The sequence below is a fragment of the Hakea prostrata genome, chromosome 2, assembly GCF_041222555.1.
Source record: "Hakea prostrata isolate BN-2017 chromosome 2, UWA_Hpros_2, whole genome shotgun sequence".
NCBI lineage: Eukaryota > Viridiplantae > Streptophyta > Magnoliopsida > Proteales > Proteaceae > Hakea > Hakea prostrata.
The window spans coordinates 70,477,558-70,504,657 of record NC_142601.1 but is presented as its reverse complement, the minus strand read 5'-3'; the positions used below and the strand labels follow the sequence as shown (position 1 = coordinate 70,504,657).

Here is a 27,100-nt window from a genome sequence, read left to right as displayed (position 1 = left end):
CATCTGTATTGAATGGAAACCCCCACCGATTCACTGTAGCTCAACGCGTTGATTAAGCCATTTATTCATTCTTTCTTTCTTGGCAGGCTTCATTGCTTAATGGCCATGAGTGAGTTGCCTGAGTGGTTAATTCTCTGCTAGCTAGGCACATACATATATGCATATCTAATGCTTCAATTCATCTTTCTCAACTTAATGAATTGACAGCTCTTGACAAAGCATTCACCATATAAAACAGCCACTGTCATCTCTCATCTCCCACTCGTGCGTTGTCATTATGTGTTAGATGCACGTATGTATGTTAGCTTGACAAGCATTTATAAACTACACTCCCCTTAAGGTCAACCCATGGTAAGTAATTAATTAATGTGTAGTTACCATGAGGTCCAAATCCAATACCTTTCTCAACTAGTGATGGAATTATACAATAAATAATATGTTTGATTCCTCCAGGACTTTGTATATGTCGGAAAGTCTTTAAAGTCTTTGGCATTGGGTTCGCCTTTTTATGTTTGATTCATTTCTTTGGACTTTCTATATGCCAAAAGCTTTTGACACTGGATTCACTTTTTTATGTTCGATTCAACTCATATATATTTGAAATCCTTTGTACTTTTTTGTTCGAAAGTTTTTGGAGACAAGAGATAATTTTTTTTTCTTTTAGTAAGACATAAGAGAATTAAAAGGTGCCAAGTTTTAATTACACCCATGGAGATGTCATTTAGATAATCCAGATCCCTAGCTAGTTTAATTGAATTAATTTTTTAACCTTTTGTTAGGTTTTTCAATAATAGCAAAAAGTTTCTTGGTCGCAATAGTATAAACGAGCTATGAAGTTTTTGGTTGATGCAACTCTTACGTCTTGTAGAGAGTGACATGCATGATAGTTCCTATCATTGGATATTGAGTTATGGACGAGCATCTTACAAGTTTCATACCCAATTTCAATAATATATGTATTTTTTTTGAAAATTTTGAATTTTGAATGCTTTACTTTTTGAGCTGTCCAATACTATTTGGATTGAAAATGGACATTGAATAACAAACCTTATGATCATACATCCGTCCATTACATTTCAAACACATTAGAATGAATTAAATATCAGTCAAAGTTAAGTTCATTGTTAATTTATACCAACTAAGAAACATCTTCTCATAAAATAAGAACCTCAAAAATAAATTATTCATAAAATAAGAACTTCAAAAATAAATTATAACATTAATCAATAGCAATATTAGTTGTACAAACTCATAAATTATTTTGAAGATCAATATCCATAAGGAATTTAGAAACTAAACAAACTCTCATGCACTACCGAGTTTAAGATAGATGAACCCAATTAAATATATATATATATATGGGTAAAGGAGCATCGAGTCATATCAAGAAGTCCACTAGTGCAAATTTGGATTCAGATTGCTTTGATATCCGGTTCTGAATCCGGATCTGACAAACCATATGCTTTAGCTTGTGTAGCGGACGTGATTTGAATGCTGAGCATTAATGTGCAACATCTGCTGTCAACGGTCGAGATCAAATCTTGACAAAGTTGAACCGGCGGAAACCTGTTTCTATTACCATCTATTGATATTGGAAAAGCGCTTCCTGTAAACTTTGTGTGTGCATGTGAATAGACAGAGTAAATCAGCAAATCTCAAAATTAAGAAAACATATATGTGTGCACGAAATCTATGGTTCATGATATATCAAAATAAAGAAATCAATAATAATACAAAATCAAAAGAATTAGCTTTCACATGTGTTCTTCGACCACCAATGAAATTAGCAACAAGACAATAGTAGAAGATATGGTGGCTAAGAACTAAGGGAAGGTATATATAGCTTGATTTCGAGTATGAGAGAAATCAGATATGAATTGAAAGGGTTATTAATGTCATCATATCATCTAGGTGATAAATTTTTGTTTTTCTCTATGAATGGAGTAGATAGGAAGTATTGATGTAGCATCAACTGACACGTACGTATAACCTCCAACCCCCAAAAAAATAAGTGAACATTTACTAGCGTGGTTGAAAAACCAAATTCATCAATTGCTCATAAAACCATTAAAACTATAAAGTAAAATGCAAGATGTCCACACTAAATAGGTATAACTAACATATGCTACCCGTTAATAAACCAGTCATGACTTACCCATCAAACTACTTAACCAAGGCTGCCTAGCTTCGCTTCATCATTAATACATTTCAAAACCATTATTTCTGTTCTTTATTGCTTAGACTATTTTAATATTCTACGTGCATGATCAATAGGTACGTACAAAAAAATGCCATAACCCAGACCAAAGCTTGATTTCTCAAGAACCCTAATTGCCTCGCAAAGAGGAAGAAGATGAACAAATAATGATACAACTTAAACTATTATGAACCCTGGCTTGCTGTGTTGCCCGGTTAATGGGGTCGCCAGATGAAAACTGGTTGGGTCTGTGGGTTCGGTTGTCCTCCTGTTGATTAAGACTGGTAAAAAAATCTTGTTCTCTCTCTGGTGTTTCCTCACTTTATCTCGTCCTGTCGGGTTTTTTGTTTTGTCTGCTGGTGTTCTCTGCTTTTTCATCGCTTTGTTTTGTGATTGTCTGTTCTGTATTTGATATCTTTTTTTTTTTTTTTTTTGGTAAAATCTGATATTTGATATCTGAGTTGGTATTTGGTAAAAACCATTAAGAAAGATGATTAATGCATAACCTGTGGGATTCGGTCGGTGATAGCTTTGTTCCAATCATTCCATCTCTAAGCCTACCAATTTAGACTTTTGCTTACCACTCCATTATTTACTAGAGCTCTTTCAGGGGTCTACCATTTATTTTTTGTTTTTTGAGCAAGAGAATATATAATATATATAAAGAAATAATCGCAAATTATAGTTTCATAAACCCTCCCACCAGCCTCCTCCTACAATGGCTTTGGGCGTTCGACCCTCTCGGATCAAAATCACCTCCTTATTATCATTTATCGGACTTGCCAGAGTCGCACCTCTATTTGTCTCTCTAACTTGTGCCACCTTACATTTTGCGGTTTCCCTATGGAATCCTAGTCTCTTTAAGTAAATGCGTTCCAATGGTATTCACCACTTTCTTGACCATGTCCACGCAATACTTGAGTCGAATAAGTACCACCTTACTATATCCTTGAGAGACAATTTCCCTAAGGCCACTAGCCATCCCCATGGCTCACAGGTGATATTCGCACCTCAACTCCACCTGCTTGCAACACCATCACCTGGTTTGACATAGAGCACCATACCACCCCTATTTTTTCCGTCCATCGGTATTAGGACTACCTAGCCATTGTTTAGTAGCCCCACTTCCTAAAATCACGATGAAGAGGTATCTTCCACCAGCGCATCATCGAGAACCTATTTGTCCATCGGTGTTCTACAAATAGCTGAGAGTGTGTTTTGCCCCTCCCAACACTTTATTTTGCGTTCTTGCCAAATGGGTAGACTAAGATATTAAACTAAAGCAACAAACAACACTCATTAGAGGTTCCCGGCGTTCTACACCCATTGCCCGTCTCCCCCATGTCATAGGAGCTTGTGTGAAAACCCATTGAGATGAGGATGCTTTTTAAAGATCAGCTGAAAAAGCAACTAAATAGAGATGATCAATGTCTTCCTCACCGAATTGCATAAGGGGCAGGTAACATCCATCAAAACTCCCCAAGAGGCCAAACGCTTCTTTGATAAGGACTTGCTTGATTTTTCTATCCAAAAATTAAAAACAGGTTGGTTGATCGGCAAATCCTGTTTCTTTAGTGGTTTAGGTCTTGATGTCAATTTTTGAAAAGGTCGATCATCTGGGTCGATAGAATCTTGGCCTGCATCAATAGTTCAAGAACTAGAAAAGGTAATATGTACACTTAGATTCAGGATTGAAAGTTAGGTGTTTATTAGGTCAACACCAGTGATTGAAAGTGATGATGGCTATATTAAGTTAACCAAAAAAAATTATTTCTTTTCAATACAACATATCTGGAATTTGAATAATCCATTGAAGGAATATGTCATTTTTTATTCTCCTTTAGAAGTCCAAGCCCACCCAACTGGCTCTGGACTTGGTGTGGCCCAAAATATTATTTAAGGCCTCAAAAATTAGGGCCTGGCCCATTTCACAGTCTGAAAATCATAACTAGAAGCCCGCCCCCATTTTGTAGCAGCCCATTAAGGAAGACTAAGATTTGAGGCCCAACCCAAATGTCTGTCTTGCCCAAATCAACCTGGATTTTCATTCCCTTCTGCTAGAATTTCCAAATGTTATTTTGATTTCAATCAAAATGAGTGCTTTGAATGTACAAGGACAATCACCAAAACTTATACATCAAATGTGCAAAACTGGTTGATCTACTTTCCTTTTCTCTCATCTCAAGTTAATGAATTGATGAAAAAGAAGGAAAGAGAATAAAACAATCCCATGTGAATGAAACTAAAACATCAACTCAACTCCGTTCTGATCTTAATATATATTCAATAATTCACTTCAACCATTAAAACAGTGCAGTACCAGTGATTGATTTGAATTCCGTAAAGGCCACAAAGTAAGCAAAGCTTGTGCAGAGAGAAGACTTCCTCTTTGGGTATAAGGGTATACTGACCAAGCTAAGGTCCTCCATCAAAACTTAAAGCATGAAAGACAGAAAACTTCTCTTTTCTGACATTTCACCATTATTTAACTGTTTCTTCATTTCTGTGTATATGGGTTTATGCTAGTATGTGAAGATGATGAAAGGCTAGCTTTTTAGCTTTTCAGCTACATATTGCAGTTGTCCATTCCAGAAACTTTCAACCATGCAACACACTGTTCTGTTAACTAGTTGGGTCTGTCTCTGAAATTCAATCGTATCATTTTTAGATTTCAATACTTTTCAACAATTAAGAAAAGAAAAAAATGAAAAAATGGTAAGTTGTATGGAAGGATCTCTCCCTCACTTTGGGATAAAAAACCAGAATTAATTCCTTCACTATCAAGTTTCCTTTAAAGGTGCAGCTTTTCTCTTAAGCATTTCCAATCTCCTTTAATGAGAAAATCCCAACTTGAAACCAAAAGGATATCATATAATGACATTTAAATGGAATTACAAATCTGACATGTAGCTCTCAATACTCCTTGTGTGGCCCTCTTATTGTAGAAATTGTTTGTATGATTGGTAATGGGCCTTTTTTTTTCAATTGAATTAAAAAATAAATGCTGTCCTTTAATGGATTCTTTTGAAGGAATAGTTCATTCCAGAAACAATCACTAAGAGCTCTGAGCAGCTTCCAACGGAGATAGACTGTAAAGAACTCTGTTTCTAATATCAGTGGGATGAACACTGATCAGCTTAACAATATCTCTATATATTCATGCTAAACAAGCCTGAGTTTCAATGGTTTTCCATATAAAAAAGATTCTAGGGTTTTTGAGAACCGATTTGAACTGTGAGTTAAAATATCCCTGGATTCAATTCACATAAATGTTTGTGCCCACTTGTACTGGTATGGGCTTGATACAGATAGTAAAGCCAAAACTGATCATAGGTAGCCGCTGTACAACCGTACCATCTCGTGTAATAACTACCGTACCTTATGTTCTCTAAAATTTATTCCAGGTTACCAGCTGAACAAATATCCCTTTTTTTCTATGCACGGTTAAAATTTCCTGTTGCCTCAGAGGATACAATTCATGAGCAGCCATGGAAAGATCTAACTCAAGCTATGATAGAGTGGACTAGACATAGCAGTCACGCACTCTGACTCTGTCTTCTTTGATCACCCAAGAATCAAGAGCTAGCAAGTTTTCACATGCCCAGCTGAGGAGCTGGTTTTCAAAACCACCCAACTATTACCATCTGATGTGCAATTGTTACTTAAATGCCCCACCTGTTCCAAGATGAGTATTGTCAAATCTTTCTTTCCTATTTTCACAAACTTCTACTTGGATCTTCCATAATGTCCCAGCTATTGAAGCACTTCTAGGGAATCCTATAAGATCAATCTATCCTTTTTCTGAAAAATGGTCAGAGATTCATGTGGGTTCGACTGATATGTTCACTAAAGATCAAAATTGTTGATGAAAGAAACCAAGATGTTTGCTGGACCCACAAAATATGAAAAACCATCTGTGTTCAACAGAAGGAACTAACATAAAAAAATGATGAATGCTACGAGAGATACAACTGATCAATATGTAGATGCTCAGATTGCTGCTTGGGAGAACTCAGCTGTAGGTGTACTCCCTATCACTTCCATGGCAATATATGTTTTTGTCCAGAGAGGAGTACTCATAACCTAGAATTCAAACTTTGTTGCATAAACAGAGAATGAAAGAGGTGGAACCCATGCATTGTGGAGGCTCTGGCTATTTTCTTTTGCAGGGACTAGGGGGAGAGAAGAGAAACTATGAGGAAGCAGCAACAGAACACTAAGGAACAAAGATTGGAAGCAATGAAACCAAAATACATCGTCAGCAGAAAAGAACTTCCATCTGAAAGTGACCTTTCCATGACAGAGAGAGAAAGAGAGTTACTAATTGATTCTTTAATTAGAGTCACGCAGATTTGATATTGAAGCTCTGAACGTGAACTCTGCTGGACCCAGTTTGCATGCTCTGTTTGTTATACTCTGTTTTGCATAAGCAAGCGAGGGCACAAATGTCCACACACGCAGTGGGTTGTTGGGAACTTTTGATGAGTCACAGCTGGGTCATCTGGGTAATGAATACTTGATTTTGTGTAATCAAGTCTAATAAGTAATTTTCGCAAACAAAACTTTCTCCAGAAGAGACTGGAGGAACATAGAGAGAGAGAGAGAGAGAGAGAAGAAAAGATCACATTCTCAGGAGGGGAAAAGTGAAGGAAAAGCAAAAATTAAAGAAAACCCAGATGAGATTTTAGTTGTACAAGCTAATAGCTGTTACAAACAGGTGAAAAAGTGGGAGAATGGTCACAGGAAGTAAGGCGGGCATTTCTTTTGAATGAAGGGACCATTAAGGCCCACGTTCCTCCATAACAGCTTAACTGTCTCCCTAACTGCTACCTTCTCATCATTCAATTTTTCTTCTTTGCTCCCCTTCTCTCTCTCTCTCTCTCTCCCATTTTCTTCTTCATCCTCCCTGATCATCCTTCTCTTCCTGCTTCTTTCATCACCAAAAGATGAAATGGGGAAGAAAGAAATCCAATATCATCAACAGCAGCGACAACAGCAGCCACCACCACTCTGCCTCCTTACTCTCTCAAGTTTTCCTAACCTCCTGGATTTCAAAATTCAAGCAAATGGGCATCAAATCCAAACCCAAACATTCTAAATCCAAGTTTAAAACTAGACCCACATCGCCTTCCCTGAATGCTACCCCACCACGGCATCCTAAGGACTTGGCTTTTACACCGGAGTTCACTGGTAGAAGGCTTAGCCAGAGGAGGAGCAGAGCTCTAACAGAGATGGACGGTGATGAAGATTACTGGCGACTCTCGTTTGGTGGAGAGAGCTCTGATGGTAAGAAATCGAGAGGTCCTCTGCCTTCTGTTTTGTATGATTCTGAAGATGAGCCCGAATTGCCACCTAGGTCTAGTTGTCGAAGTTGCGGATCAGCTGCAAGAACTGAAGAATCACCCAATTTTTCTAACATGGTCTCTGACATCAGAAAAAACAGAGGTTCTCCAGCGAATGTGAAATGTGGAGGTCAGGAATTTGAAACAGAAACAGCTCCAAAGAAAATTACAAAGGATTCGAAACTGATAAACAAAAAGTCTAGGAAGTCAGGTAGAAGAATTGCACAGAAAGAACAGTTCTTACCGCAAATAGAAACAGTGGAAGAGAATGAGGAGAGTTTAATGGGTTTGAATCCAATTGAAACGACTCAAACGACCATGGACAAGAATTACAGTTCAAGGCAATCTCTTTACATTTCTTCACATGCGAGAGGGAGCGACCAGGAGAGAATTTCTCCGAATTCAGAAAAATCCCATCAAGGATCAGATCCAGACCAGAAAAAAGCAGAAGACTTAAAGATTGAGTTCTTGTCCAGGTATGAAAAACAGAGAAAATCTGTAAGCGTCAATGAAGAATTACAGAGGAGAACAAAACCGAGTAGCAAAGCGAAAGTGTGTTCTCCAAGAACTCCGTCCAAGAACGAGGTTTGCAGAATTAAAGCTATTGAAGACATGAAGAAGGCCAAGATGAAGAAGAAGATGAAAGAGAGAGTAGTAGAGAAAAAAACAACAGCAGCAGCTTTAGAGAGCTTCGCAGTAGTGAAATCTTCCTTCGACCCTGAGAAGGACTTCAGAGATTCAATGATGGAGATGATATCTGAGAATCAGATTAAAAGATTAGAAGAATTTGAGGAGCTCTTAGCTTGTTATCTTACTTTGAACCCCGATGAATACCATGATCTCATCATCAAGGTTTTCAAGCAGGTATGGTTCCATTTGAGGAGGATTTCTTTTAGTCCCGATTTACAGAAATATAATCCTCCTGATGATCAGTAATTGTATTCTGTCCAAACAATCTGTAACTCTGCAAATAAATGAATAATTAACTTAAAAAAATATATATACTTTTTCGTATATACGATACCATTTCCTCCTCTCTTCTTCTTGGTTCTTTGAAATCTCATTAAATTTCATAAGATTTTATTAGTATGTAACAGTGCATGGGTTCAAACTGAGACAGAATTGAGATAATTTATGTTTGGTTAAAAGATTAAACTAATGATTATATAAAGAAGTCCTTTTGAAGTTTGAACAACCATACACCATTGACACAAAGGATGTTTGAAATGATGCTTTGGTGTTGTTTCTAGCTGTAGATTTCACTTAACCAGTTAAGCATTGGGCCACTTAAATGTTTGTAAAAAGAGAGTTTTTATATTTTTCGGTAGAATTGTAAAAAGAGATTAAGACACCATTACTTTGTTTAAGATATCATATGTTAATGTAAGTTGTAAGGAAGAAATTTTCCTGCAAACAAGATTATAGGATTGTTCCCGCTGCCTCAATCACACTCGAAATAATTCCTTCTCTTTTGGGTTTATAAATATTCTTTCGATTTCTGTTTTTATCGATATCTCTTTGGGATTCGAAGCGTCATCGGTTCAAACCCGAACAGCAAAACATTCCGGCAATCTAAACAACCAAAGTTCTTGTTGGTAAAGGGGATGCATATTCTGTAGCACCTCTCTGTAGAATTGTTTGTAATGGAAGCAAAAAAAAAAAAATAAGATAAGAAATGAGTGTGGAATCTATATTCAGAGCAAAAAGAAAAAAAAATCCCAAAAAAAGTCATGCAACCTGTGCCCTTTCATATGGTTTCAAAACTATTATCTTATCGAAAAAAACATTAATGAAAAAAATCCGAGAGGATTCAAATTAATTACCACAAAAATAATCAGCAACATAGAGATTCAATTCCCTGCCCCTTTACATGATCAGTCATAGTTTTGCAGAGATTAAAGAAAATCATGAGTGATGGATGTGGTAAGGAAAAAAAATGGTGGTATAGGAAACCCATGCTTGAAGGATTCGAATCCTCAAAGAACAAATAGTAATCATGTTTTACCTTGGAAAAAAATTAGTATTCATGTAGTAAAGGAGTCTGTAAACGAATAACAGTTGATCCAAGGTACGAAGAAGAAAAGCATTAAAGCTATTTTAATAAAAAACAGAAAAAAGAAGCTTGAAAGTTGAGAAATTGAGAAATTGAAAAAAGAAAAGCCAATAGCTTGCAACCCACTTAACTCCGATATGCCCAAAGAATGTCAACCCAAAGCTCATTTGTTGAAAATGTGGCATTTTTGTTTCGGCCCAAAATTTGTTCTGTATTAACTTTTAGCCTAATTTGGGTTTAAAGCAAATCTGACTTGCCCATGTGTTCAAGGGACAGATGTAACACATCAGAACGACCCACATACCTACATTACTGTGCTGCTTAAGCCATGAATAGGAATTGCTGAAGGCATGATGATGATGATGATGTAGATGGTTCACATCAAGTTGTAAATAAAGATACTTGATTATTGATTGAGTATTTAGATTTTTCATATGTGGAAGTGGAAACTTGTGGTCGGCAGCTTAAAAGTATCTAATTAATTAATTTGGTGCAACTCACTTAAACCAATGTTAGTTTTTCATTGAATCGAACAAAGTAGTTTTCCAGCAAGTGTTCAAAAGAGAGATGGCAAGATGGGAGGTACAATATTCCAATTGGATAGGTTCGTTAGAGCGTTTTAAAGGAGAAGGTCGAGAGGGACAAGTAGAGGGAGCCCAAGCCACAGAATCTCCAAAGGTGGGGGAGGTGGATGCTCCTGTGTGAAGTCCTCAAGAAGATAAAAGAGTCTTCCAAGGAGGAAAATGAATCTTACAAATTGAGAAAGTAATCTACCAGGATAAGGTAGTAAGAATCCAAGCAATGAATAGGTAGAAAGAAAGAAGAGTGTGGAGTTTAGAAGGAAACCCTTTAGTTTTGGGGACATCAAGCTACTAATGTTGTACTATTCCCACCTTTAATTCTTAGTTGAAGGAATTCATAAACCCTTTCATCTCTTCTAGCTGTATGTATCAGTTACAGCTACTTAATTAGAATATAAAATTTGGGTCCAGTAATGGAATTATGGAAGTCTCTTTCTTTTTCTCTCTCTCTCTCTCTCTCTCTCTCTCTGGAAAAGCATTAAAAGTCATAAGTTTCAATAACCGCCACATGCAAGCACCAACTGATTCATCACTGAACCATGATTCATTTGTTTTGTTGTCAAAAGACAAGAATTTTGGCCCCTCCAAAAGATCAGGCTTCAGGCATCAGATCCCCATCCCCCAAGTGGAGTTCTTTTTCTTCATCTACGCCCTAAGGGCGGTGAATTAACGGTTAAGCTAACCAAGAACTTCATTTTTATATAGAAATATAAAACATCTCTGACTTTTGCTTAACCAACATGAATTGTTGTGCAAAGGGAGGGGAATGCAACTTGCTAAACATTTCTCAACTTTTCTAATGATGTCATCTTCCACTTCTCCATCAAACTCTTTATCATATTTTCTAATTAGGTTTCTAATACAAAATTGTTTTCTTTATTATTTCTTAATTAGGTTTATAATGCTAGCCTACTTGGACTAGGGCCCCACCACACACCTCATGTATGAGAAGTAGCATGGGCCCTCTCCTCCATGGACCCTGGACCCACCTGAGGAGGAGGGTCATAGTTTGAACGACAACCCATCTCAGGCAAATCTTTGATATCATTCTTGAACTTCCGGTTCTATGCTTTATGGTCTTTCAAGCTTTCAAGCTTTCAAGCTTTAACTTTTCATCAACGGTCAAGATAGTCTGCATAGAATAATGAATTCATCAGAGATAGCCCACTGAAAAGCACTTAGGCAGAAGACTCTTCTAGACTCAGATGAGTTGTCTTTTTTAAAGGAAAAATAAAAATCATGTATATATGCAAGCCTTCCAAATAAATTTTTCTGAGAAAAAGTTTTTCTGTAAATGTGATTATTGAGTTTAGACACATGATGAAATGAAATGATTATCTCACTCCATGAAAATTTATCCCTAGCAGTGGTGGCTTCACACCAGCACAAGGTAATAGCTGATGTTCTGGGGGCAAAGAAACTACTTCCTTCATTTTTTATACAAGAGATTGATGACCATCGCACTACTACAGAGCCAATGAAAAGTACTTGCAGATAAGATTTCTCCCTCTTTTTCTTTAAAATTACTTTAGAAAGGCAAGGGTGGTAAATTACTGAGCTCCACGCAACCAGGAAGAATACTTTTTCTTTAATTTTTATTGATAATAAATTTTTTCCTTTTTTTTTTTTTTTTTTTTTTTTTGGGTAAAAAGCACTGCTTTGAGATAAGCATTTAAGTAAGCCAACGCTTGTTCAGGTGTAAAAGTTAGCAGAGACCTACTTTATGCTTTAAAAGCATAAAGCAAGTAAATAGATTTTGTTTTCACGAAAAAGAAAAAGTAAATAGTTTTTGTTAATGCGATTTTCTATATCTAAAAAGCTTGGCCCATCCAACTAATCCATCTGCAAAATCCTATTTAAGTCATCTAGTAGCTACCTGAGTCCTTCCCTTCGAATCTTTGTTTAACTTTCTCATTCTTCTTGGCTTGTTGCATCCTTGCTCCTTCCCTTCCCTCTTCCCTCTTCCCTTTCCCTTTCTTCTTGGCTTTGCATCTTACCATCTGGTTCATGGGTTTTCCTTGCGTTGGCAGAATTGAAGCTCCAAAGCTTCTCAAAGCCTTTCTAAATCTACTAACTCATCTCAGAATCACTGTTATGGTGGCACTCTTCCACCTAAGGATACTTGATCCACCTGATCAATCATATTCTTGGGACGATCACACCGATTATGTCTTTGCAGAGGATTTCCCAGCTTCACCACAGTTCTCTGCATCAAAGAATCGTGCTATAATGGAGTCAATCAAGAGACGTCTTCCAGTAACAGAATTTGGCAGTTTCATCGAGAGATCAGCATCATGGGAGGATGACAAGTTAATCTGTGCGGATTGCTTGAGTTGTATGGAGAGACACCATGAGATCAGGGAGTTACCCAGCTGCTCTCATGTGTTTCATAGAGAATGTTTAGACAGGTGGGTGGATCAGGGACAGGTGACATGTCCTTTGTGTAGGTCTAATCTATTACCAACACAAGTAGAGCAGACGACAGATGGAAGAAATACATGGATGGTAGAAAGAATATCCTACTTGTTTGGTGAAGATTTGTTGATGGCTATGGATTAGTGTGTTTCAGATCGTAGAACAGAAGTATTATTTATATGGAATACACTATTTTGTAGTTACTGAATTCTTTCATCAATAAAGGTTTGAAACTGCTTTGAAGTTTTCTTGTTTGTAATCCTATCTATATTTCACTTTTTCAATACCTAATTTTCCACTTAAATGATTCATTGCCTCACACTATGCACAAACTCTGTCGGACCCTATCTATGTGCAAGTCAGCCATCTAACATTGACAGGCTTCAAAGTTAATAATAGACCAAACCAAGCTGAGTTTTGAACGAGTCCGGATCCTCACCCCGTCGGGGGAGCACAGACTGCTCCCCGACGGCTTCCCAACCACACAAACACAAGGGGCCCACAGGTGAAAATTTGAAGTTTTTTTCTTTTAAAAAAGTGTTTTTCACCTGTGGGCCCCACGTGTTTGTGTGGTTGGGAAGCCATCGGGGAGCAGTCTGTGCTCTCCCGACGGGATGAGGATCTGGACTCGTTTTGAACATGCTAAAACCTTACAGGGTTTCTGAACTCTAGGATCATGCGATAAACCTTCACAGCACGTTGAATAACTTTCAACTAAATTTGACATAGCTAGTTTATTCAACCATGACTGCAATTCAGCATCTAGTTAACATTCAGACATGACCGCGATTCTCAGGATTCAATTCTTCATTTCAAGATTGCCTCTTGACCAGCCAGCATCTGGGGTCAGGCCAAACCTTTTAAACACATCTGGTCGTCCTTGGATTGCCTGAGTTAGACAAAAGGAGGTCAAGAGGCAGTTAAAGTTTCAGAATTTTCTCCTTAGCATCACAATTATGATAATCAAACTTCATTTTCAAGTGAACCTAGCAGGTTAGGTTATGGATTGACGATGAAAAGTTCAGATATAAGTGGAACATTTTGTCAGAGAGCATAAAAAACCAGAGTACCTCATAGCAAAATGGTTCATCTAGAACCACCAACATTCATCCAGTAACTGGGTGAATGGCAGATCCCTTGAGCTAAGGAGAGCCACAATATGAAATCTAGGCTCTCCAGAACTTGTTTCCGTATTTCAGGTAGGTTCAGCAGGTTGTTGTGAAAGTCTGGACTGCACAGGTACTGGAACTTTGTAACAGAAACAACATATAAGTTGTTGGATGGTGTTGCAGATGGTCTATGTTGTGTTGAAATGACCCATACCACTTTGCTACATAATTCTGTATCATACGGCCAAGCAAAGGCAGTGTGGAACAACGAATCTGAAATGACAATCCTACTGCAAACACCATCTGATTATAGGTACCCCATGAATTCAGTAGCCAGGCTAAATGAAATACAAATCAGACACCAACACCAAACACAACAACAACAAACCTTAGCCCAACTAAATGGGGTAGGCTTGTCCTAGCTCAATACCAACACCAAGCAACTCGGGTTTTTCTCCTAATCGGATTTTTGCTCGGGATCCACTTCAAGGATCATTAGCAACCAGATGTAAAGATCCGTACATATTACAGAATGATCATTAATTCACAACCATCCAACAATTCTGAACTATACTCTTAATTCTCTAGGGGATTCTTACTGAAAAAAAAGGATCCTTTAGGGAAGTGGCTCTAGTATGTCATTTTGTATTCCGTGTTAAGGGATTTGATACTGTTTTTAGCCACTTTCCCTTTTTCTTCAATAAATTTCTGCTGACACTTCCTAAAAATAAATAAAAGTCCATATTTAACTGAATCAAGTGTTTTTATAGTTGCAAGTTGCAGCAGATCTCTATATTTTGTATCAATGCCTAATAAATTACTCAATTCTCAGTTAATAAAATGATCAGAAATAAACATACGAGTTGACTTCATGGCAGGACCACAAGTTGCTAATGAGTTGGCAGACAAAAATCAAGGATTTTATGGCAGTTGAATCATAAATTTCTAATTCCTAAACATTCAGACATAAATGCACAAATATAACCTACTCCACAATTTTTTGTTTGTTTCGCCCTCCATTGGATGAGAAACCATTTTAACAAAAATTATGAAGACGCTATCACCAGTTTCCAAATGAAATTGACAATTTGCCCCACAAATAACTGAAAACAGCTATTCAGTTGGTTTCCAGAGCTTCCTCCCTTTTTAACAGCTTCTAGCAAATTAGTCAAACTCAAATAAGTTCAAAAGATTATTCATGAGGGTTATCAAGTGTAATTTACACTTCCATATCAGCTATAGTGATGAAGAATTGTGCATGTATGTCTTAAGTTCAATAGTCAGGGTCTATGAGGAAAGACACGCATAACTTAAGCCCAAGTATGATCTAATTGATCTGATTGAGGGCAATGACCTGTGTAGTCTGCCCCCATTTAATTAGGGCAAGGCTGAGAGGATGTTGTATTTGAAAGGACACAACCTGAATCTAAATGGATCCCACATGACTTCAAGAGATTAACAGAAATACAAATCAGCTGAAAATTTACAGCAAATATATTCAATTAGAATGATCTAACTGTGTTGGTCAGTACCGAAACAGTAAACACAAAACTACCAACAAAATGAATATACCTAAAATTTTATTTAATCTGAAATTTGTACATAGTGATGTGTTTTGAGAAGATAAAAAGGTTGATTAGAGGATCTGTAACTCATTGTTTGTCCTACATTAAAATGAGCATTACCAATTTCTTGGCTGGCAGTTGCTTGCCCAGGATCCCAGCCTTGGTCTGCACCTGGTCCCCTAGTCACCGAACCTAATAAGCCATCACCCTAACAAGTGTAGCCTACCCTTCCTAGACTGCGCATGGTCACCTAGTCCATAGGCAACACCTGAACAAAAACTAAGGTAAGCCCAAATCAACCAATACATATTGCCAATTAATTGTCAGCATCATGGTCTCTACGACTGGACAGTGTTGCTGTCTGAGAAACAGTAAGTCATTCCCTTGGTCTACTGCACTTATATGGTCTTTGGCCATGGCTTTTATCATTATCCTGTGGTCATGGAAACATAAGTTCTGAATTCTTGAACAGACTTAGCCAAAAGTGGTCCATTGAGTCAGTTAAAAATGCTTGATTTTCTAACATTATGTAGGCTAAGACCACACACAGTTTGACTTTCTTTTTGTAGTCATATTATTTGTTGACCCGGTCTTGTGTGATCAACATAATCCTCTAAAGCTCAAAGGAAAATTCTATAAAACAGTCATTCGACCAACTAATGTATGGTGCAGAGTGTTGGGCTATTAAAAATAATCATATAGATAAACTCAATGTAGCAGAAGTGAGGATACTAAGATGGATGAGTGAAAAAACTAGGAATGATAAGTAGTTCCAATAAGTGATGAGCTACGAGGAAGTCGTTTGAGGTGGCACAACCACATTCAACGGAGGTCTATAAATGTTCTTGCATGGAAAAGTGATATAATCTAGATTGAAGAAATTAAAAGAGCTAGGGGCAGATCTAAGATAACATTAAGAGAAGTTGTGAGAAAGGATGGGCATAGTTTATGCTTTGTATCTAGCATGGCCTCAAATAGAGCTGATTGGACGGCAAGAATCCATGTAGCCGACCCCATTTAGTTGGGACAAGGCTTGATGATGATGATGATTCCCTTCTCACAAATTCTTTCCCACTTTTCAATTAAGATTGATGTTGATCCACACAAAGTATTATTCTGGGAGATGCTTTCTCAAACACAAGGAAACTTTTATATGATCATAATCTTGGAAATAATTTTAGCTCTATATACATGCTACAAGTACAAAATTACAGTATCAATATAAAAAACAAGGAATTGAACTCTTAATTTCCGTCAACCTGCCTTAATTTTCAATGTGATTAAGATAACAAATACAAAAACCAAACCCTAAAACACACACACACAAAAAAATTGTGCACCTGCTAGTTGCAATCTGACAGCACTAGTGCTGCAACTCTCTTTAATGACTCCGCTACTCTAAGCAAATCAGATTCTGAATGGGCAGCAGAAACAAATAAGCGGATCCCCACAGGAAGGCAGCATTTATCAAGTGTAGACCTTTTGGAAGCCACGACAAAGACAGACTCTTCCTTCAACATCTGCAAATGGACAATAGTCAGGGAAAAAGAATGGTCCAACATTTTAAACCATCGAAGTGTGATCCATATAGGCTCAACTAATAAGTCAACTTACACGATCAGCAATATCTTCAAGCAGCAGTAAATCATTCTTCATGGATCCTGTCGTGTGCTTTAGCTTGAGAAAGACTAGGGGAGATAGTGGGCTACTTGCAATTGTCAGACCTGGTACGTCTGACAAACCTGCAATAAGAAAAGGAAGTTTACTGCAAAGCATAAAAAAATTGAACTGCTTAAGCCAGATCAGAAATGGCCAAAAGCTGAAGCCACATTAGCCCATTGAAAACTGTAACATGATGGATCTGAACACCATTGTAAAAGTACTTAAATTCTTTGATTTAACCTGGCCTACTGCACTTACTAAATGACTAAAGTAGAAAATAGATTTTTGGAAGGTCACATAAATTTGTCATATATACTATTACCCAATTGTTAAATTTAAATATCATGTTATAATATCTATCTTGGGTTTCAACCCAAGGGAGGCCCAGGGTCGAAAGCCAGTGTTGAAAACTATAAATGAAATCCAGTTTGTTTCAGTTTCAGTTAATATTGAAGCTGGCCTGAAAGTGAGAGTTAGAAACTTGCCAAGAAGATAATGCCTAAAGATAACATAAGCCTCATTGTGAGATGCAGTAGAAACCTCCAAATGAAGAAGAGAAAAAAATTTGGTCTCTTCAACAAGTAAAGAGCAAACCTTCCAATAATAAGGTGACATTTTGGTTGAGCTTTGTGATTAGACGAGGATTATCTTCCAAGATATCAATTGCAGCAATTGCAGCGCTAGCAAGATAAGGAGGCAATGATGCAGAGAAAACATACCCTGAGCTACCAAGACGCTGGCAATAGAGCAAACAGAGGAAGAAGGATTAAATGAACAAAATGAAATATAAAGGAAGAGATTCAGAACCTAGATGCAATTGATTTTAGAATTTAACATTAGCCTCAAAACAGTTAAGGATTTATTTTTTTTGGATGAATAAATAAATATATTAAACAAGAGAACAAGGTCTTTAAGCAGAAAACCAAAAAGAGGAACTAAGACCCCAGGAGACAACAATAAGCATGTTCCTTGGGGTATCGTCAACATGGCTAAGAGTCTAGAAGATACATCAAAATAGACGGCGTTCAAATCCTGTCTATAGATCAGGATTTGGTAGTCCATCTACGAAGATTGCGCTTCCATCAAAGGTGATGGATCAAGGCACAATACATTAGCTTATCAATCCGATCGCAAATGGAAGGGCCTGAAAAGTTTCTCAAAATCCAAGACCAATATCGAAAAAACCTATATGATCGCCTCGAGCGGTGCCAAATGGAAGCAAGGGCTTTTCCCCAGATCAATCTGGAGAAGGGGCAAGAAAAGAAAAGGTGCTTAATGTTTTCAAAACGTTCCAACAGAGGATGCATTTGGGGTTAGTGGGGATGTGGCAGTTGATAAGGAAGTGGGTGGGGAAGACATCGAAATTCTAATATTAGAACTATTTTTAATTCAACAAAAGGGCATACCTGGTGATCTACAACTTTAATATTTCCAGTGCAAAAACCCCCATCTGTAGCCAAGGCATGCCCCATAGCAGCAGTTATAACATCAATTTTCTCAACCTGCCACAGCATGAAATGATAAGAAATATGAGCAGCAACTGGTCATCAGTTAGGTCTACTAATTCTGAAACTTACTGGAACCCCATAATGCTCACAAAGCCCTCTTCCTGAACCTCCAAGAACACCAATTGAGTGGCTCTCGTCCAATAAGACACGGAATTTATACTTCTCTTTCAATTGGACAATCAAATCTAGTGGAGCTATTTGCCCAGAATTCTGTAATCATTAAAGACGCAACACATGGGTCATCTCCTAAACAATATTGCAAAAAAGAAAAACCAATATGCATGGAAGAAAGGAGGACCACAGCAAACATGGACATTAACATTAAATAAGAACATCAGTTGAAGAATTAATTAACTAAGTGCAGTTGTAATGTAAGGCCAGAAAGGTTTTACAGTACGTAGCTTATAGTTTTTGCCATGCTAATTTTATCAACCAAACATTTATTATTTTGGCCAAACTTTTGTGGGTAAAATTCTTAGCAGAAAAAAGTAGTTTACCCATCACATTTGTATTTCTATGTAAAATAATCTTGACTCATTATCTTTTATAACTTTATAAAATAAGTCACTCATGGTTGAGGCATTTTTCTAAGTTTTTCTCAAGAAGTCACTCATGGTTGAGGCATTTTCTAAGTTTTTCTTAAGAATAATTCTATATGAAAACTGGATATGGTGCTAGTCTGATAGTGGAAAAAACCAATGAAACTTCAACAACATTTTAATTTCAATGAACTAAAGCCCACGAATATTTCATTTCAACAAATTTGATAATCAAAGTTCTTTAAAACCCTTTTCTTTTAGGGTAAAACTTAAATTATGGAATTAAAAAAGATCTACTGTTTGGGAACCATAATTCAACATTACATTATCATATATGCAGGAAAATATAGTTAACCGTATTTCCATGAAAATACATAGTGATAATTGCACCTCAGTCATTTCCTACTAAAAACTTGTTATACAAATTTACATGCATGCAGCTGTGTCAAGTTTTGGAGCTGTTCTATTTAGACACTATCTGTCCATGTAGACACAGAGACCAATGCAGATGTCCTTTTTACATAGTGCAGATCAATATTCTTTTGGGTACCAATGCTGTTGTCCTTCTTACATAGTAGAAATCAACATGTTTTGAATATCTTTTGTTCCAACTGTCTTATCCATGTCCCTCACATATATATTTCCTCTAGCTTTACTAATAAAACTTTTTTGTTTTTGAGTAGAAACTGATAAAACTTAAACAATCAATAGATAAAGCCTATTAGAAATGCTTCACTGGTACATCTTGTCACTACAACAAATTCACGTGCATACTCATGTGAAGAATAATACACCACCTAGATAGCAAGGGCAGTGAGAATTTAGAGTCTTATACAAGGCACTAAAAAGTAAATTGGAAACACCAGCATGAGATTCATAATCAATAAAATTTTACCTGATATAAACCTTCAATCACAATGTAACGCCGCACTTTAGTTGCTCGCTTATTTTCTCGCATAATTTTTTCCAATGTATTTCCCAAGGACTCTATATCATTGTGTTTGAAATACACAACAGTGCTTCTGGAAAGATATAGACCATTTTGTATTGCCCAGTGCACACCCTCATCCCTGGAAAGGAAATTTCAATCAATGGCAGGGAATTTTCATAAATAGGAAACCAACCGCCGGACACTGATGAATAGACAGAAACAGGTAGATAGAGAGGTGGAGACTCTGGAAAGGGAGTAGGGGGGACATAGAAAGTCCGACAATCATAGGGTCAAGTCTTGAGGAAGTAGGGACAGTAATTGTTCTATATTCCAAGAAGAAAAAACCGAAGGAAGAATGTCACCAAGAGACTACTGCATGAGTAAGATCTAAGCTTCAATAGAATCAAGCCAGTAGCAGATGAGGGGACAATTAAGCAGTCACATATATTGTTCTACTTGAAAAACAATCAACTTAATACTCCAACAGAACACATGACTGTAGCAAGACTAGCTTCAATTTAAAATAAAATAAAATAAAAAACATAAGTTCATGGAGAAATGGAAACCGATTAGCACAAGTAAAAAGTCTATGGACCAAAAAAAATTAAGCAACCTGCTAACTACTGAACCATACAACACAAATACTCATGAGGTGACAGAAGCCAATAATTTGATTTTCTGAAGTAATCACTTCTTTTACTAAAGTAAGGTAATCACCACAAACCAAAACAGTACTACACAGAAACAGAAACTACTGAAAAACAAACAAACAAAAAAAAAAACACACACACACACACACACAAAGAAAGGGGGAGAAAGAGAGAGAGAGAGAGAGAGAGAGAGAGAGAGAGAGAGAGAGAAGTACAAAACATAAGGATGAGAGACTCAAGAAAAGAATTCATCTTTTGTACACTTTTAGCAGTTGGGACAGCTGAATTAAAAAATTATCCTTCAAATAATTATTTGTATGTAATTTTCTACTTGATAAATAAAACTATAATTAATAAGGTAATAACAAACTCACGCGACGATGATGTCTCCTTTCTTGCATAAGGCTGGAATGGCACTGAACATAGTAGAAATCCCATAAGAATAGAGTATTGAATCAGGAGTTCCCAAAAACTTTGAAATCCTTTCCTCACAATCAATGTGGACATCTAGGTAAGAAGCAAGAATTTGATACATATAAGTAGTAACAAGAAAGGTCTAACTCTTAACAGCTCTTTACATAGAGATGAGCTCCATAAATACTACGTGGTTCAGAAAAGAACATTCATGGCAGTTAATCAAGGGTTAGTAATCATCATGCTTTACCAATTGTTCCATAGAAACCACGTGGACCACAAGATCCAACACCATATTTTTCCACTGCTGCAGTGCATGCTTCCTGACATTAATACAAATTAAAACACTTCATTGAAGAGAAATAATTAAAAAAAAAAAAAAAAATTGTGAAACAACACCAGCTTGCTCTTCTCACATGTAATTTCTCATTTCCTATCAACCCAAGGTAATTTGTTGAAGCAAAGTTTACAACTTCCCTGCCATCAATTATTGTATGTGGCCCTGCAGCACTGCATGAAATGGCAAACTCATGAGCAACAGTATTCTCACATACATTAGGAATTCCTCCAAAACCTAAAAAAAAAAAAAAAAAGAAGAAGAAAACTAGACACTGCCTTAGCATCAGAAAGCAAGCAAAGGACCAACATAAACAGCAAAGGCATAACTGTTCTGGAGAACTTGTAAATTAAACCAATTCTGGATTACCCCGCACTGAAATAGATAATTAAATGCATTGCAGCAAAGATGAAGAGATACCAGATCCATCAATTGAAACAGAAGTAAATAAAGCTCTTTTACCTTTCCAACACTGGTGACTCATACTTCATCTCCTCTGTGAGAGGAGGAATAAGAGATTCCGGAACCCAATCTTCACAAAGCTCATCTATTTCCTGCAGGGAGATTCCTTTCAATTTTCAAAGAATGTTTTGGCTAAAAGAACAAGGCAACATTTAGGACAAACTTTCCCAGACAACTTTCCAGCCCTGGACCTTCTTCAGCTTTTGGTTACAAATGAGATGAGAAAAACAGTAACAAATGCAGAATAAAATTGCCCGAATAAAATTGCCCAAAATCTAACAACCAATTCTAGACTGGTAATTAAAATGTAGGAAGTAGTGATTTGGCACACCATTCTTCAGTAAATAATACAAGACTTCAGCTTAGAAATTAGCCCCCAAAAGGATGAAAACTGTATTTGTAGTTTAAGGTAAGGAGACAACAAGATAAAAATAACCAATAAGACAATGAATTTCCAGCTTATGAAAATTGGCCTCAACCCTGCATAATAGTTCTCAAAATCATGGTCCCTGATCCCCTTCCCAGCTTACGGTGTTGTTATCAAAAGGCAAAATAAAAATTGTATAATTTGCTCTTGACAAGTTACGCTCCTTGAAGGAAAAGTAACACCCTTTAACAATAGATAATAAAAATGGCTTTCACTGATTTAAACCAGAAAAGCAAAGTTCTATTTGTAAGCTCAGTTAAAAGTTTTAACAGCTAGTGAAAGAAAACCAACGTAGAAATTTTGTTGAACAGTAGCCAGGCTAAGAAAGGAAAAGCCAAAGTTGGGTTCATAGTTTTCCCAAAGAATAGAAGATATCCCAGTGCCATTTGAGGCTTCCCGGAAAAGAGGTTTTGTCGAGATAAGGCAAGTATCTTCAGGTGATTGCAGACGCCATTGGAAATTTTTCTAAAAGGACAAAGCACAACAAGCTTCCAAGATGTCAAACCACAATAATTTACAACAAAAAAAAGAATGTTCCGCCACACATTTCCTATCTGATTTTCTCTTCTCACCAAATCATAGTCACTAGTGCAACAAGAAAGCAACGCATCTCCAGATCCTCTACCCTTGCTTGGTCCCAGTTATATTGCATTTACAACCCAATCCACATAACACCTGTTTTTTTATCACGTTCTCAAAGCCCATGAGTGAAAAACCAAACATAGCTTAAGAATTTCATTGAAGAATTGAAGTATTAAAAATGGAACCTAACTCTTTGTGAGGCATTGTTTCATGACGGTGGCAAATGTCCATTTTCCATGTCTTTGTTGAAGAATTTTTTTCCCCTTTACTCCTCTTGGTATCTTTAATTCCCTACAATCTGGGCACCATCAACATTATAGAGCAGAGGCAAAATTCCTTCAGACTCACTTCACTCTGATGTGCCACCTATACTGCATTCTTCATGCCATTGCAGAACTGTGCCATCAATACCTCCCAATCCCACTAAAAATCAAACTGATTGGATAATTCATAAAATTTGATGATATATTCCTCAATTCTCATACCATCCTGCCTCAAGACTCTCAACTTGAGCTGCATGCGGTGTTTGTAGTCGCAAGAATCTCCAGTTCATAATTGTGGGTATCTTAACCCAAGTAGTGATTAATCTGATTCTGTTTTCGGTGTTTGTTCCACCAGATTCGAGCAGTGCCATTCAGTTTAACCTCTAAAACTAGATCTTACTCGCTCCTATCAACCCTTACCTTGTGAAGATCTCTAAACTCTGACCCTATCGACATATTATTCCGGATTTTTACAATTAGTTTGGCTACTCTTGTAGCTCACAGGGAGCACTGTCAAGTGGTTAGCCAATCCCAAACAGTGGAGGTGATGTAACCCCAAATTGACGGCCAGTCTTCAGGATCAGTTAAGTTGAATTCAGCAGTAAATTAGGGTTCTTAACTAGGGAAAGGGCAGTAAGATGTTTCATTCAATATGTATGTGGTGCATTCTGCAGCATATGCATTGCTTTTTGGAATTGGGATGGCATTGATACGTTTTGACTTCTCATCTCACGTCTTGTTGTAATCTATGCTCTCTGATCTGTAGCTTACAGTTTCTTATGCAATAAAAAACATAAATAAAAAGAGTATTTCACTAACCTTCTCCGTCAAAGGTCGTTTAGGGGGCTTATAACTCTTTTGAAATAATAGGAAAACGATGGCTACCAACAGAAGACCTTCAATCACCAAATGCCCTTCACCAACAGGACAAAAAAATAATCAGGTGGAGGACAAAAATGAAATATGAACATCTCTTTCTTTTTCTCTTTAATTTATCCAATTTGAGAAACTTGGATGACATACCATCAAGATGAAATCCAAATACAACAGCTGGAGCAAAAGGAGCATCAAATTTAACTTTAACCAAATCTAGTGCACCGCTCAGAATTTTCATAGCTGAAAATTCCATTGCCCACCGCCCACTGTCATGAAAATGTAGAATTGTAGAGTTGAATCAAATAGAGGACATTCTAAACAGTGGGAATAAGAAATTAAAACAAATAAGAGCTTTCCAAGTCATGTAGCACTACTAATCCATGAAAGTTATTGATCAAACAAAAAAATTAAAATTAAAATTAAAAAAAAGGAAAGTCAAGGAAATCATTTCCTACGTATCCTAATCATTGCACAGTGCAACATATGATTTCGGCAAAATTTTCCCAAGAGGCACATGCAATCAGCACTGCCGGAAAAAAGATAATGCCAAGGAATAACTTTAGTTTCGCAACATGCTGATTCAGCAATAGAAAACACACAAATTTCAGTACTACATACTGACAATAAAATCCTTACAAATAACTAACAACTGCCACAATCAAAACCAATACAATGCCCCCAACTTTCTTGACAGCAATACAATACAACCATACCATCAAGAAACAAACCCAAAAACCTTCTAAAACAGAGACACTGCATTATCCAAACTAAAAGAGGAAGATATCTACAGTTTGGTAATAACTCGACACAACATAGATGCTGGCTCCAATACTAGCAATCTGCCAATCAACTAGTTGATTGTATCTGAGCATACTGAAGGATAAAGTCCATCGAGATCATTCCAGATGCTTATTTAGTTTATAAACCTGGGTTTTCTTTTCACCTCTTGTTTTAGGATTTTTTCGTTTTCTCAATGAACTATTGGAATCGATGGATAGAATCTTCTATATGAAGATTCGGAGGAAGAAGATGGAAAAGAGAGAAACAGCAGAAGGTTTTAGTTGCATATATAAATAAATATTTATCAGGAGTTTCGAAGAAGGAAAAGACAGAGACCGTTATTTCAGCTCTGCAAAACCCTACAAAATTGAAACAACAAGTAGAAGAAAGGGGGGAAATTTTTCAAAATGACAACGCCAGGTCATATTTTGCAAGGATTAATATTGACATGAAACAATAAAATGCGCAGAGGAGAAAGCAGCAGTAGAAGGGAAGAGTAATTCAATATACAGAAATCAAAGTCTTGGATGATCTCAAGCTCGGTCAGTTTGCAGATCTGTTGTTGTTTTCGTCGTTATCTGCTACGATCACGTTCATTAGCGTCCCAGAAACTGCAAACACAGAACAGTCGGCAAACGGATTAACCTAACTGAGGACCCAAAAACTCAAATGAGATTTAATTCTTCGTCAACCTTTGGATCTAAGATTTGAGACCTTAATATCTCGTCAGCGAGAGGAAGAAGACATCCCAGAAAAAATAAGCGGTTTAACTTTTCAACTCTTGGGATCTTTATTTAATCGGGTTCGTAACGTGCGTTTTCGAAACCCGCGGGCATCGTGCAAACCGGTTTCGTTTTTTTTCTTCTTTAGATCGACCGTTTTTGCACGCATCTCAACTACATCCTCATGAGAGGCTTTATATAATTGATATTCCAGACCCTTAGCCCGACCTGAAGAAATTCAATCTTTAACCCCTTATGTGAAAGTTTTTATCTTTTACCAACTGAACTATCCCAGAAGCATGGGATAAACCGGTTTCACTCAAGAGTTTTATTTTTTAAATTTACTATTGTTTCAATTTCAGCATTAATTTGGTATTTTCTAAGTGTTGTATTGCGATGGTAGAGTTATTCTAGTGGTACGTCTCATACACAACAAAAAAAAATAAGGGTTTTACCAACGTAGAGTTATTCTAGTGGTAAAGGAACACTTCTTAATAAAGAAGTCATGAGTTTGACTCTTGTCGAAACATATATAATATCTCAATCTCTTGTATTACTATAAAGAAGCGTATTTGTACCGGAAAAGAAAGAAGAAGAAAAAGGCAAAGTTTCGTGTTTTCAAGAAAAACAATAGCGATCATATCTTTCTATGATCTTTCTTTTAGTATTTTGTTTGTGAAATGTATTGCTAACTTTCGAAACCTGTAATTGTTCGTGATAATTTTATTTTTATCTTGTAATGTTTAACAGCTCAATCAAAGGAGGAGAACAAGAACCCTCCAGGTAACTCTTGATTAAACCACAACTTTCAGTGAAGAAGTTGATCTCCAAATGGTACATGTAATAATTCTCACCCCATTTCAACCAAATTAATATAAAATTATTAGTTAAAGAAAAGAAGAAGAAAAAAATTGACCATTCATTGAAGGCTAGCCTAGCCGTCTTAGTATAGAAAATTCTACAAAACGCGTGGTTGGATCTAACCGCTCTCATGCAGGCGTCTTGTGGGACTAAAAATCAGATCTGTCAGTTTGACCGTTAGCCGCCTTTAGAAAGCTTCGACAAAATTGTCTTTTATGATTTTTATTTATCGTTTGTAGTGCTTTTATTTATTTACTTATTTATTTTTAATTATAAACGTCCTTCCAAATTTTCTTTAAAGTTTAACATTATATTCTTAATTCCCTCTTAACTGAACTTCCTTATTTTTCTCCACGCATTTCTCTCATTACTGCACGATGGTGTGCGACAAGATAATATGAGAGAAATGAGAAAATAAGAATTTCAGTTGGAAATTCTTTAGGGTCTGTTTGGTTACTTGAGTCTATAGATTTCAAAAATTTAGAGATTTCAAATCTATAGACTTCAAATCTCTAGAGTCATGGTTCTAAAATTAACTGTTTGATTAGCTTAAATTTTTGGAATGAAATTTGTAGATTTATCCTAAAAAAAATATTTATTGAATTATGGTTCAAATGTTTAACACTTTGATAATTGGGGTAAAATCTCTGGATTTCACCTCATACCCATAAATCTACAGATTCACATTTTTAGTGTAAAAATGTGAATCTTTAGATTTCATGAATCTAAGAATTCACACAACCAAACAGGTAAAAATTTCCCATTTGTGAATCCAGAGATCACGTAACCAAATAGGCCCTTACAAAATACATAAATGGATTTTA

The 27,100-nt window shown here is 36.6% G+C and overlaps 3 protein-coding genes across 6 annotated transcripts; 2 read left to right on the top strand and 1 right to left on the bottom strand.

Annotated features, from left to right (window-relative positions):
* Positions 1 to 6,943: 6,943 nt before the first annotated feature.
* LOC149026205 (uncharacterized) lies at positions 6,944 to 8,578 on the top strand. The gene has a single exon (XM_089143268.1). The coding sequence runs from the start codon at positions 7,144 to 7,146 to the stop codon at positions 8,473 to 8,475; it is 1,332 nt and encodes a 443-aa protein (XP_088999394.1). The 5' UTR covers positions 6,944 to 7,143; the 3' UTR covers positions 8,476 to 8,578.
* A 2,305-nt stretch (positions 8,579 to 10,883) lies between these two features.
* Positions 10,884 to 25,512, bottom strand: LCB1 (long-chain base1). 4 transcript variants are annotated; one of them, XM_089146459.1, is made up of 14 exons: positions 25,204 to 25,379; positions 24,061 to 24,179; positions 23,857 to 23,951; positions 21,766 to 21,857; positions 21,383 to 21,476; positions 21,217 to 21,289; positions 20,927 to 21,059; positions 19,867 to 20,041; positions 18,502 to 18,642; positions 18,331 to 18,426; positions 17,519 to 17,660; positions 16,877 to 17,004; positions 16,603 to 16,782; positions 10,884 to 11,305 (listed from the first exon to the last, which is right to left on the bottom strand). In XM_089146459.1, exons 2-13 carry the CDS (start codon positions 24,164 to 24,166, stop codon positions 16,606 to 16,608), a joined length of 1,452 nt encoding a protein of 483 aa, XP_089002585.1. In that variant the 5' UTR covers positions 24,167 to 24,179; positions 25,204 to 25,379; the 3' UTR covers positions 10,884 to 11,305; positions 16,603 to 16,605. The 4 variants fall into 4 exon arrangements, with proteins under 4 accessions (XP_089002585.1, XP_089002584.1, XP_089002583.1 ...); XM_089146458.1 differs by lacking the exon at positions 10,884 to 11,305 and adding an exon at positions 25,408 to 25,512 and having other exon boundaries at positions 13,510 to 16,782; positions 25,204 to 25,304; XM_089146457.1 differs by lacking the exon at positions 10,884 to 11,305 and adding an exon at positions 25,386 to 25,470 and having other exon boundaries at positions 13,510 to 16,782; positions 25,204 to 25,304.
* On the top strand, positions 12,047 to 13,004 carry LOC149026204 (brassinosteroid-responsive RING protein 1-like). The gene has a single exon (XM_089143267.1). It carries the CDS (start codon positions 12,181 to 12,183, stop codon positions 12,730 to 12,732), a length of 552 nt encoding a protein of 183 aa, XP_088999393.1. The 5' UTR covers positions 12,047 to 12,180; the 3' UTR covers positions 12,733 to 13,004.
* Positions 25,513 to 27,100: the final 1,588 nt, after the last annotated feature.